Consider the following 13345-nt stretch of genomic DNA (forward strand, 5'->3'; position numbering starts at 1 on the left):
TTAAATCAAATACGGATGCCCCTCGCTTTCCGATTTTTCGACCCTACGATGGTGCAATAGGCGTAAACATTCAATAATCATCAAACTTTTGATTTTGATCAGGGGTAACGATATACCGTTACCGATACTTTCTATGGATGATGTCCAATGGTTGCATCAACCCAACCACACTTATGGTTTCTGTAGCGACTGCGAGGGCAAGTATTTCAAACACTATAACAACATATTGTTTTTTTTCCTGTGTTTAAATGATTACCTATTCCGTGGTAGTAGTTGTTTATTTACTTACTTAATTATATCGCATTCATATTCGACTTCATATTAATATTTTCATCGGAACGTAACCCCATGGTACGTCGAGGAGCATCTGTACTGTAAATGTTGTACAGTATACATTTGAACCGACGTATTATAAGATGGATACCCGAGGGTACCCCAAAGAATAAATACTGGACAAATTTTAAAACATACGTTTTTTCCTATTTATTATTATTATTTAATCTTTGAATCCTTAACCTTTATTTGATGGAGCTGCCTAAATCAATTGCTGTATGCCGTACCGTTCTGCATTTGATAAATAAACTTTGATTTGATACTGAGTAGATAAAAATCACGTAGCCTCGCACGCACGCCTATGCTTATCTTATTCCAGAAACTTCATAAGTAGAAAATATTACAAAACAGACACACGGCTGCACCTCGACGGAAACTAGGGTCGTCATTAAACCCAGAAGCTTTCGCGAGCGTCATCGCATATTACAGTAGGTCTAGCCAGCAAGGATGGGAGGGAAACATGACCGATGGTAGGACCCTGCAGCCCGTCGTTGGACCCCGCTGCTTTTCTCCACACTTCACCTGTTTGCACACACAGTCGCGCTTCTCCACCTGAAGCCTACAGAGATCCCTTTCGGCGTTTCTGAGATATGATCTGGAACATGCATGTCGCCTACGCCTTAATGCTGAGCCTGGCCGTGCGTCGGGTTGACCTGTCCGGGGAGGTGGTGTTCCGGTGCCCCAGCTGCAGTGCCGAGCGCCAGGCGGAGTGCCCGGAGATGACTGGGAGCTGCGCAGAGGTGGTGCGGGAGCCAGGCTGCGGCTGCTGCCCCGTGTGCGCTCGGCGCCTCGGCGAGCTCTGCGGCGTCTACACGCCGCGCTGCTCCAGCGGCTTGCGCTGCTACCCGGAGCCGGGCTCCGACCTGCCGCTGGAGCAATTGGTGCAAGGGCTGGGGATCTGCGGACGCAGGGTGGAAGCAGAGCCCACGGGAGGTCCGGAGCGCCGTGAGAGCAGTGGTGAGTCTGCTTGCCTGCGCATCGAGACCTACAGGCATGTGCATCAACAGTAATTCCGTTATAGGTTTCCAACTGCGCACGAACAGCAGATCGGCAACCTTAAAGGGCATGCATGACACACCTCCACATGAAGCCGATTTAGCGCCTCAGATTGAAATTAAGCGTGCTGGAAAGCGCTTGCTTTCACTAAGCTGGGGTATCGGATGGCGTGAACCTCAGTGACATAGAAAGTATGCTGGGCTTGGAGGAAATGCACTTTGCTCTTTATTCTCTGACTGTTTCTCTTTGTCGCGTAATATTGTGTAAGTGCGCATTAACTCTGGACCTTTCTGGTTTAAATAAACGGCACAGCGCAATACATGGCATTCTCACAAAGTAAATGTTGTTAGCCAACCTCCTGCAGAAAAAAAGCTCCTCACTAAGCTGGAGAACCTCCCCTTGTACCCCCCCCCGGGACCTTTTTGTTACATGTGTCGAAATCACATGACCACAGGATCAGCTGGCCAAACCTCGGAAGGTAAACGGGATCGCCTGTTCCTTTCGGACTACCTGGTGCATGAAGCGTGTTCCCGTATCCCAATGCTCAGCTCTCTTAGTTTTGTGCCACCAGGAGTTAGTTTGTTCACTCATTCGTTTTTCCCCAGTGTAAAAGGCCTGCAGACTAAAGAGTGCTGATGTGACTTCCCTCTTGGGGTTTGGCAATACCACTGTTCCTAGTAACAAGCAATGTGTCCAGGAGCAACAAGCTCCCTGTGTATGCAGTCCTCATTTGGGAGTAGTTTGGACTTTAATATCAAGATTCCTGCTGAGGCCGGACTTAACAAAGAACAGAACTGGGAAAAAAACAGGTTGGCATTGATCTGTATGGTGGACCTTGAACTGTGACCCATTTTTGCAATTGTGTTGCCTGATGCGTTTCTTCAGTGTGCGCATTGCAGGACAATAAATGAAACATTTTTTAAAGAGACCTGTGATTTTTTTTTACTGCACAACCACATGGAGGCCCTCACTTTTATTTATTTAGCAGATGCTTTATCCAAAGTGATGTATGGTTCAGAAAACAGACTGGGTCAATTGGAGTATCAGTGACTTGCTTAGGGGAAAAACAGTAAAAACCATTCTGCTGACCCTATGATGTGAACCGGCAGCCTTCTGATCACAGATACAGCCTTCCAACCTGCTGAGCCACCCACCACCCCTTCTGACCTTCTCTAAACCAACCAGACTGATGGGCTAACACCACCCACACCGTCTCAGCCCACAGCAGGTGGGCTGCACCTTCCACACCGCCCAGAATCATCAGCTTGTCAGGCTGGTTGGTGGTTGCAGGCCACGGAGAGCCTTAACAGTGGAGGGAGGGGCCTTGGCCCCCAGGCAGATACCTCACTGACAAGCTTCCGGGACAACGCACAAACATGCTGGCTTTGGCTGCATTCAGAGGAGTGTTTTGAAATTGTTTTGAGGTACTTTTGAGAGTGGGGCCACGGGAAAGGGGGGCTCTTTCCACCGTGCTGACGTTCTGCGGTGTGGTTTTTGGCGAGGTCTGCACATGCCACGTTCCAGAGTGTGATTCACGGTGCTGTTGCTATGCTGCCCTTGTTTCTGGTTCAGCTTGTTTTCTTGTAGATCCTTGGCCAGCAATTCACATCTTGATAAAAAGTCCTTCGTTTACTATTTGAAACTGCCATTTCTATCACCTCTTGAAGTTAAAGGCATCTGTGGGAGGGTGAAGGTACGATCCTTATCCTCTGTTTCTCAAGGGCACATCCTATGAGATGGGACTGGCTTCTTAAACTCCAAGGAGCATCATCTCCTTGCATGAGAATAACAAGATATCTTGGGATGAAAACCACCTTTCAAGCAGCCAAGACGTAATAATAAAAAGCAGATTATGGTGCAGTGGCTTTTTGGTACAGGGTGCCAGTGTTAGCGATAGACTGTGGTTAAGAAATGCTACTTACGTTCGCTTATGTTGCCTCTGGCTTTTCAGCTCCTAAGGGTCATTCATATTTACAGGGCATAGTACAATGTGCGGATTTCTCTTTCCTGAATGCAAAAAGGAAACAGAGCTTCCTCTTCAGGGCACTTCAGATATTCTCCGCTCTGACACAGCTAGTTAAACATTCACAGACACGGTGCAATTTCAGAAAAATCTGTATTACATTTGTGGCCATAATCTTGGTGAGGCTGACACACACAAACCCACACAGGCACGTAAGTGGGCAAACAGTAACACTGCAGTCAGTGATCTCTAACTCCATCCCAGCAAAATCCAAATAAATTAAAACTCATAACAAAAGTTTCTTAAAATGTTTGGTTTGTTAAATATGTGTTTATTTTGTAGAAGTTCTGAGAAGGGAAATTGTTATACATACTTTTTCTTCAAATGTGTCCTTGGAATGAACCAAAAAAAAGAACAGATATGATATCTTAAAGGCGAGAACACAGTTTTTATTGAGTACTATAAAAGTGAGATGCTTCTTCAAGATAAGGAAAGGTTAGATGTTACACAGCTTTATATAAAGATTTACTTCTCCCTCTTTATGTGAAAATGTTATCTATCTTTTGGATCTGGGCTCACACAAATCAGAGTGGAAGGTGCTTCCAAAGCATGCTATTCAGAGGGAGGGCGTATTCACATGTAGTATGTGGTCCACTTTCATATGAACCTGCAGTTCAAGTTCAATGACAAAGAGAAAAGTGATTCCATGAGACATGGCACTCACCTTACAACAAGGCAAGAGCGACCTGCTTGTGTAAGCCATTACTATGGAATGTTCTGGCAAGTAAAATAAAACACTGTGCTTCTTTAACTAAAAAAATGACCCATCCCTTCATTTGAGTTCTATCCTCCTGAGACCCCACCCATTAATTTATGTCCATTGTAGTGGACATTTTATTTTTACATCTATCTTTTCACTGATGTAAGGAAACATATTTATTCCTGTTGTACACTAAAGAGGACATGCTGTGAAATTAAAAATAAAAATAAATTTGAAAAAATCTAAATTGTAAGATGTCTTATTTCCTTCAAAGGCAAATAACCTAAAATTGAAGGACACTTTTTTCCTTGGGTCTCAGGAGGATATAATAATTAACATACCTCTTTCCGTGTGGTTTAATAGTAACCCAGTTCATTATCACATAAGAAGGTGATCAATGAATGAAAGGTACCTTTAATGGACTATGAGACCCTTGTGTATAAATACTTTTCACTTTCTCAGGCTGTCTCAAACATGACTGTCCTATTTTATCTTGTCTCAGATCATCTTTCTGAATTCTTGCTAGATGGAGAGTTCCAGACACTGAAGGACACACTGACTGCACATGTCAGAATTCCGCTGTGTCCTTGTCCCACCTCTGCATTTGTACCCCACTTCCCCTCTGTGTTTGTGCTGCCCAACTACATTCCCTGTTAATCAGATTATACTCAATGACCACCTGGCTGGTACCGGGAAGGACCCACTTTAGATACATCTACGCAGTACCAGGTAGGACCCACTTTATTAGCTATCCATACTAAATACCAGGTAGAACCCACTTTATTAGCTATCCTTACTAAATACCAGGTAGGATCCACTTTATTAGCTATCCTTACTAAATACCAGGTAGGACCCACTTAATTTGGTATCCCTGTATAGTACCAGATAGGACCTACTTTATTAGATACACATGGATTTACTGGGCAGGAGCCATCTTATTGGGCATCCCTGCTCCAGGTTGGACCCACTGTATTAGGTGTGTTAGGTACAACGTACTCAGTAGCTTCCCCTTTTGCCTCAGAACTGCTTCACTGCTTAAGCTGTATTTCCAAAGGAGACTTTGTGTATGCCCCAGTTGTACTGAACTGTTTTTTTTTTTACTTTTTGTACTTGTGGCCTTTGTTAGCTTTAACAAATCTGAATATTCTCCCTCAGATGTTTTTTTTTTTGCTCATGAACTTCTGCTGCCTGGACACTGTAGTAGGGCTGCCACTAACGACTATTTTTCTATATATTAATCTACCAACTATTTTATCGATCAATCGAGTAATCTAAACAATTAATTTTCCTAAGTTAATTTTAACAACAAATGTATGCCATTGCAAGGCTTTAAATAATGTATGCTGGCACTATATGAACATACGAGGAAAGGTTATTTGAGCTAAATCTGTTCAGCCTCAAGCAAAGGAGACTGAGGGGGGACATGATCCAGGTCTATAAGATTCTAACAGGTTTGGATACTGTTCAACCGAATAGTTACTTCAGCATTAGTTCAAATACAAGAACTCGTGGCCATAGGTGGAAATTAGCGGGAGAACATTTCAAACTGGATTTAAGGAAGCACTTCTTTACACAGCGTGTAGTCAGAGTATGGAATAGTCTTCCTGATAACGTAGTGCAAGCTGAATCCTTGGGTTCCTTTAAATCAGAGCTAGATAAGATTTTAACAACTCTGAGCTATTAATTAAGTTCTCCCCAAGCGAGCTCGATGGGCCGAATGGCCTCCTCTCGTTTGTATAGTTCTTATGTTCTTATTATTTTCGCCCACAATTCGATAAGCAGATTAGTAATATGCCTAAAATATTAATGAGTTGCGTATTGTGATGCCCAAAAGTTAGTAATCTGTATAAATTTGCCGTATCCTCATGCTTAATATATTAAATAAGCGGAATACGCCACTTGCGACACAAGCGAAAAGCAGTTAAGTCGCGATGAAGGAAGGCAGAAATTATCAGCCACAACATCTTTAAAAGTAGGACATTCTGTGTTTAAGCAAGGTAAAAAGATGTTGGTGTGTGGCGGTACTTTTTGCAGTTTAACGTTTTCATTTATATTTCAGTTCACGAATTATTTTCTGTTATTCAGTGTCAGTTTTCGATTCAGTTTTAGTTTACGATAACGACACTGGTCCCTGCAAGTCCAACGCGTACAAACGCACACAATGGCACCGTCAATCAACGTAGAATTAATAAACCCAGATTTTAATCTAAACATTTCAAATTCATGGCTTTAATAATGAGTGTATTTAGCAGCTACAAGTACAAAAAAGCTCTCCGTACTGATGGTAATTTAATAAACATGAATAGACGACACCGTGGTTTTGCCTTTTCTGGCGATCTAGAACAGCGCCTATTGTTTTCTCTTTCGGTGCTCACGCATACAGCTAGTACTGCTGTATATACCATCGCACTTTGTACCGGGTAAAACCACCTTCTTCTGTGATAATTTGAGCTAATCCCATATTTACGTAGTGATATTAAAGGATAGCATCTGTTATAATGAATCAATTGAAGCGTTTAAGAAATCATAAAAGTAATTTTATTAAAATCATTAAAAAACGATGCGTCGATTTAAAATATTGATATCGACGCATTTTCAGCGTTGTCGTCGACTAATCGCGGCAGTCCTATGCTGTAGTGCATTAAAATCCATGGAATGTGGCTGTTTTGAGATGCTGGAACCATCATACTTGGCACCAGTCGACCATCTTTAATATCAGTATACTGTATGTTCAGGTGGAGCCACATGATTCTCTTTGTTAAAGAGTATGTGAACCTGGTGTTACGATCCAGTCTAGGGTTGGACCGCAACAAAGTGAAAGGGAAGGAGGGATTGGGGAGGACAGGACAACTAGGGCTAGGAGAAGGGAACACGGGACACAGAGGGAGTCTTTTTTTATAGTTTTTTTTTTATAGTTTTTCACAAACACAGTACAAACACTAGGTGTAACGAACGTCAGGAGTGACAAAGGCCAAAGAAACAAACAAAAGCACATCTACCGAGTATCCCAAGCTGAGCTACCTAAGTGAACACAAAGAAAATGGTGAAATGAAACAACAATGCCTAAATCTATCTCCCTGACCAAACAAACAATAATCCCCACGTTAACGAATAAACCAAAAAAGGCAGACACTCCCTACACACCTAGTGAAACACGAAACACCAAGCCGAGGCAAAGGTATCAAAAGGGAAAACCGAGAGGCGAAGTCGAAACACAGGCGAAAGTCCAAAACCAATCAAGCAATCAGAAACAAAGGCGAAAGTACAAATAAGGGCGAGGCGAGAATCGGAAGTCAAGGGCAAAACAGTCATACACGATCAATCAAACAAAGCAAAAGCGAACAGAGAGCGAGCTAGCAGGCGAGAAGCAAGTAGCGGGCCTCGAAGGGACGAAGCGGCGAACTCTTCAGCCGGTGAACCGGAAACAGCTCCGAGGGCAAGGGAGGCGGGGGCAGGTCCTGAGGGCGGAGTCGAGGGGGCGGGCGACCAATCGGCGAGTGGGCAGGACGTCCGAAGGACCTGCAGGCATCCTCCTAAACTTACGGCACGTAACACTTACGGCACGTACCCGAAACTTACGGCACAAATTCCTTACGGCACGTAACCCGAACTTACGGCACGTAACACCCCCCCACACAAGAGTGAACCCACACGGGTCACCAAAATACACAGATCCCAAACAAAAAACAACAAAAACCACAAAATAAACATAAGAAAACAAACAGAACGGAACTTCAGGGGAGGTAACAGAGTGATTAGGATCCGGGGTCACAGACTCAATCTTCGAAGGTTTATCCAGCAACGGCACAGACATGAACGTGTCCTCGAGGTCAATGTCGGCAAGCTGGCGCCGCTGTGCACGAGTAAGCACACACGCAGGAAACACCGTCGGGTGTTCCACCGCTACATCATTTTCACACAGCACAGGGTCCAGAACGACTTCGGGTAGAGGAACGATTCTCTTCCCCGCTATGTCATTCCCAAGAATAAACGTAATGCCTGGGACAGGTAACTGGGGCTGGACAGCTACTCGCACGTATCCCGAGAAATCGGGAGTACACAAATAAACGGTGTGCAGGGGAACTCCAGCCACACACAAATCAATTCCCTGCACTAACACATCCGTACCACAGTACGTATTGACAGACAGGGGAATAACCCCTTCCACCAAGAAGGACTGAGCGGCTCCCGTATCCCGCAGGATGGTCACAGGGTGCCGAGCATCCATCTCACTGAGCGAAACCGAACCAGTAAATACAAATGGTTCGAAAGCAGCATCAACGCGAGAGGAGGAGGACGAAGAACTGTCGGGGCAGGCAGCAACATTTACTTTCCTAGCTGCTGATCGAGCTTCCTTGCGCTTTAACACAGGACAAACAGATATAATATGGCCCACTTCGTGGCAATAGAAACACTCGCGTTTCTCCACGGGTGGTGGAGACGCTTGCGAAGGGGAGGTTACAATCGGACGAGTTTTACGAGGCAAAGGAATCGGAGCAAACACAGTTTTGTGGGTCAAAACGAACTCGTCAGCGAGGGTGGCAGCTTCAGTTAGCGAAGTGACCTTTTGCTCATTCAAGTACACTACCACTCGATCAGGAACACAGTTCTTAAATTCTTCTAACAGGACCAGTTCCTTAAGCTGGTCGTGGTTAAACACACCACTAGCGCCGCACCACTTATCAAATAAGACGGCTTTCTCGCGTGCGAACTCCACGTATGTTTGGCTGGCGGATTTGGGAAGATTTCGAAAGTTCTGCCGATAAGCTTCCGGCACTAACTCATAAGCGCGAAGCACAGTAGCCTTCACAATGTCGTAATCCAGGCTCTGCTCTAACGCAAGAGCCGAACAAACTTCCTGTGCCTTACCCACAAGCTTACATTGCAGTAACAGTGACCAAAGGTGTTTGGGCCAGTTCAATGTCATAGCAATGCGCTCAAAAATGGAAAAGTAGGCGTCTACCTCATTTTCCCGAAACACAGGAACAAGACCGATGTGTCGGCTCACATCAAAGCTCGATCTACCAATTTCCGGGGAGACAGGCGAGCTCAAGGGAGACCGGGGACGGGGTCTAGGAGCGTCTTGGGCGTCAGCCTGGTCTCGGGCGGAGCGAGCTGCGGGTGGAGGTGTACCTGGTGTGGGTACCTTACGCGGAAGAGGCATTGGTTTTTGGTCGCCCATGCTCATCCGACGTAACTCCAGCTCCTTCTCAGCCTCCATCTCCATAGCCCGGACACGGAGTAGCTGAGCCTGGTACTCCTGTCTCTTAATCTCAAGCTCGAGCTCCCGTAGCTTAATCGTCAGCAGTAGGTCCTCCCTGGTTGAGCGGGGATCTCCAAGATCCATGCGGTGTCCACTCCCTGGATCGTCGCTGCTGACCACAATATTTTGCATCTCTGAAATGTGTAAAGAATCCTGACTCATGTAATAGTTTTTCTGCATCTTGTATGATGGGCACTTGAACCAAAGGCACCCCATTTTTCCTATTCATTCAAAGCCCCAGATGTACCCCGGCATCTCGCATTTTCCCATTGTCTGGGATGTTCTTCTTTCTAAAATAATTTGTAACTTAAACATAATCATAAAAAGACTATACAAGTAATTGATGGGTGATTACAGTGGGATGGTGCACTCTGGATTTTGTCATTAGTGCAGGTCCAGGACCTAATGGAGGGGGCTCAGACGGAGGTACCTACCATAAAGAGGCCACCCAAGGACAGTCCATGGGGGGGGGCCAAGAAGGCTGCGATGTGGCTGCACAGGCAGGAAATGAAGAGCAAAATGAAACTGAGCAAGGTGGATGATGGCAAATCACCTTGCCTGAAGCCAGTAAGTGATCATTGCTGGTCATAGGTTGTAACCAGCCTGTCTGGGGCTGGCTCCTTTTTCAAAAATAAATTGTTTCTAGCCTCCTGACACACTGGCCTGTTTGTAGCCTAGCTCTTTCCTCACATGGCACAACACTTTCCTCTTGTGGTGTATACTGCATGTATCAGGTTACTACTTGCAAAGTGTGTATGTGTTGGGAGGACAAGCAGAACACAAGGGGGAATCCAGCTGGTCCTAACTCCTTTATCTGGGTTTGTTTGGGCCGGGCAGACCCAGTGTCAGCAGGAATTGGACCAGGCTCTGGAACGGATCTCCAAGATGCCCTTCAGTGAGACCCGAGGGCCTCTGGAGGACCTCTATGCAGTGCACATCCCAAACTGTGACAAAAAGGGGCAGTACAACATGAAGCAGGTGAGCTTATGACATCATGGAAGGCAGAGGGCTGGGATGGTGAGGAAGCACACCATAGAAACAGTTTTTGGTACATTCTCAAATTATATCCCCCGTGCATGTCTGGATCCTCTAAGCTGTCGTGTGGCAAGGGTTTAGCTAATATTGTGTCTCATTATATGTTTAATACTTTTTTGATCAATTTTTGTACTCAGTCTGACAGTTCACTTTATTAACCTACATCAGCAGAGCACCCCCTCCAGGAGTCAGTTTACCACGTTCTCTGTCCTAAGGCCTGTTTTCCCCCCTCCCCATCTGCCTCCAGTGTAAGATGTCAGTAGCTGGACAGAGAGGCGAGTGCTGGTGTGTGAACCCCTACACGGGTCGGCAGATCCCGGATTCCCCTATGGTGAGGGGCAACCCCAACTGCAGCCAGTACCTTGGTGGTCTGGAAATAGAGCCACCGACACCCCTGAGAAAATAGCTCAATACCTTCATCCACTTCCAGGAGCCCAGAAACTGGGGCCTTGGCATGTCCAAATGGATGTGGAAGAAGAATGGATGTATGTGTGTCTATTTCTTTGTGGGTGTAGCTGTGACTGTATGCTGCTCTGTCTTGTCATCCCCATGTTCCTGTGTTCTTCTACGTACGAGTGGTGATGAGTGGAAAGGAGAAGCTGGTATACTTGGAGTCCGCATCCTGATCACACTGAAGACGTGTGCTCGTTACCCTCCGTCTTGCTCCTTTTTATAACTGCATCCTGTTGTCTTGGTAACTCAGGCATCCCAAGGTCTATTTGTTCAGCTGTCCTAGTTCAAGCCTTGGGCCTTTCATGTTTGTTCTGCCGCAGTAAAGCTTGGGGGTAATTATATCCTACATACTGCACAGGCCAGCTTGGTCCTATATATTCGCAAATGTATACCTCCAACCAGCCATACACCAACCAGTCCATCTGTTTTGAATGATTGCCCGTCCAGGTTTTGCAGGCAAAGTGTCTGTCCATCACAGAATAAAAGGGTACGTTCATTTAACAGTTATACTGTAATTAATCATAATTGAAGAAAGTTTAACCACAAAAAGAAAGTTGAATGCAGTTTTAGGTCTGGAGCTCCAGGCAGGATGGGCTGGACATTGCAGCCAAGTGATCTATGTATCCCCACAAGTAAACTCTGTAACAGACGCACAAAATACAAGGCTAACAGAGAAGTATTATTACAGCAGATTGTCTACCATTGACTATCCCCTGTTCTGTCTGTCAGTACCAGTATGTTACCTTTGACTATCCCCAATCATGTCGGTCAATACCGGTAGGTTACCATTAACTATCCCCATTCATGTCTTTCAGTACTGATGTGTTACTATTGACTATCTCCAATTGTTTCAGTCCCTACTAGTATGCTGTTGTTGTCTATCCCCAATCATGTCCATCAGTACCAGTATGTTACTATTGACTATGCCCAGTCGTGTTCATCATTGCTGGTGTCTTACCAATGATTGTCCTCAAACATGTCCATCAGTACTGGTATGTTATCCTTGACTGTCACCAATCATGTCTGTCACTACCGGTATGTTTACTGTCGACATTCTCCAGTAGTGTCTATAAGTATCAGTATGTTATCATTGATTTTCCCTACTACATTGTATATTCCTACTACCAGTATGATTATTGTTGACCATCCCCTTTCATGTATGTCAGTATGAGTATGTGTCCATTGATTATCTCTAGTCATTTCTGTCGGTACCAGTATGTTACACTTGACTGTCTCCAGTCTCGTCTTTCAGTACCAGTATTTTACCATTAACTATTCACAATCATGTCTGTCAGTTCCAGTATTTTACTGTTGACTTCTCTCTGCACCTGTTACTATTGACTTCTCTGTTCCAGTGTAGCTTCAGCTTATGATCAGCAGATATTTCACCTGAGGGTTTTGACTGTTACAATGGTGTGGCCTTATTGACGCGACCTCTTAGTTGGAGAAATCCCACTGCAGGCGTACATTATGAACCATAAGCTAAGACCCACTTGGGCATGGGCAAACTCTCCTATCCGTCTGCGTGACACTAGGAAACTGCAGGATGATGAGAGACTTGTTTGCCCCACATGTGTCCTGCAGGGGCCTCTGTGTTCTCTAGAAAGCTGTTCTGTACATAGTACTAAGGCTGAATGAAAATGGGTAAAATGCTTTTTATGTATGAAAGACCAAGTGATTTATTAATGTATTAGATCACGTTTAGTTATACAGCATTACAGATACCTGTGTTTAATACAGTCTCTCATTAAATACACCCAGTCTTTACTCAGTGTCCTGCGTGTTTTTAATTACGATGACCAGATAATCCATGTCAGAGAAGACACTTTGAGCTAGGACAGGATTTGTAAATTACCATTTCAATTAAAAGGGCCTGGATTTCACTTAATAAGTTCTTGCTGTGTGCTGATTGGTCAGTCTCCTATATTCATGCATGTGCCACTAATATTAATGTGAAACAGCTGGGTGAGTCTTTCAACTAAGGAAACAAACTAGTCATAGCATAAGAAGAACTGAACTATTGAGCCAAGCACAGAAGTGTTTCAGTTTTAAGGTAATTTGTAAAACTTTATGTAGCTCAAAGTGTCCTCCCTGACATGGATTACCTGGTGTGCCTGTTTTAATCCCCAGTGATTAACTGTATTTGATGTGATGCTACACTAGTATGCTGTTTAAAGGTGGGTAATTTAAGGCAGCCAGTGATCTGGACGCCTCACCAGCTGGGCTAATGGATTACTAATGTCTGTTTGGGGTCCTAGTCATCCCATGTTAAACTTTTAGGATTATACAGATGAAGAGTGGTAATTATATTTATTGTATTCTGTTGAACCACCTAATAGGGGAATTTCACCAGATGTCCTTCTTCTGCTTAGTATGGGATCACATCAGTGTCAAAAATACAGAGTGCCCATTATGTCTCCCATTATGTGTGGATTGCAATATTTTATGTATAGCTGTGCTATTACTCTTCTAATTCAGCCTGTACATAAAAACAACATTCTGTTCTGGAGCCAACATACATTTGGTGGATGTCCTCGAACCC

General features: G+C 44.6%; 1 protein-coding gene across 2 annotated transcripts; it reads left to right on the top strand.

Moving 5' to 3' along the window:
- The first annotated feature begins 694 nt into the window (after positions 1-694).
- LOC111842899 (insulin-like growth factor-binding protein 2-A) lies at positions 695-12570 on the top strand. Of its 2 annotated transcripts, none has more exons than XM_023809990.2 (4): positions 695-1290; positions 9704-9882; positions 10144-10293; positions 10598-12570. In XM_023809990.2, the coding sequence occupies exons 1-4, from the start codon at positions 924-926 to the stop codon at positions 10754-10756; spliced, it is 855 nt and encodes a 284-aa protein (XP_023665758.1). In that variant the 5' UTR covers positions 695-923; the 3' UTR covers positions 10757-12570. The 2 variants fall into 2 exon arrangements, with proteins under 2 accessions (XP_023665758.1, XP_023665759.1); XM_023809991.2 differs by having other exon boundaries at positions 697-1290; positions 10153-10293.
- The last annotated feature ends 775 nt before the right edge of the window (positions 12571-13345 follow it).

Source organism: Paramormyrops kingsleyae, chromosome 1, assembly GCF_048594095.1.
Source record: "Paramormyrops kingsleyae isolate MSU_618 chromosome 1, PKINGS_0.4, whole genome shotgun sequence".
Classification (NCBI taxonomy): Eukaryota; Metazoa; Chordata; class Actinopteri; order Osteoglossiformes; family Mormyridae; genus Paramormyrops; species Paramormyrops kingsleyae.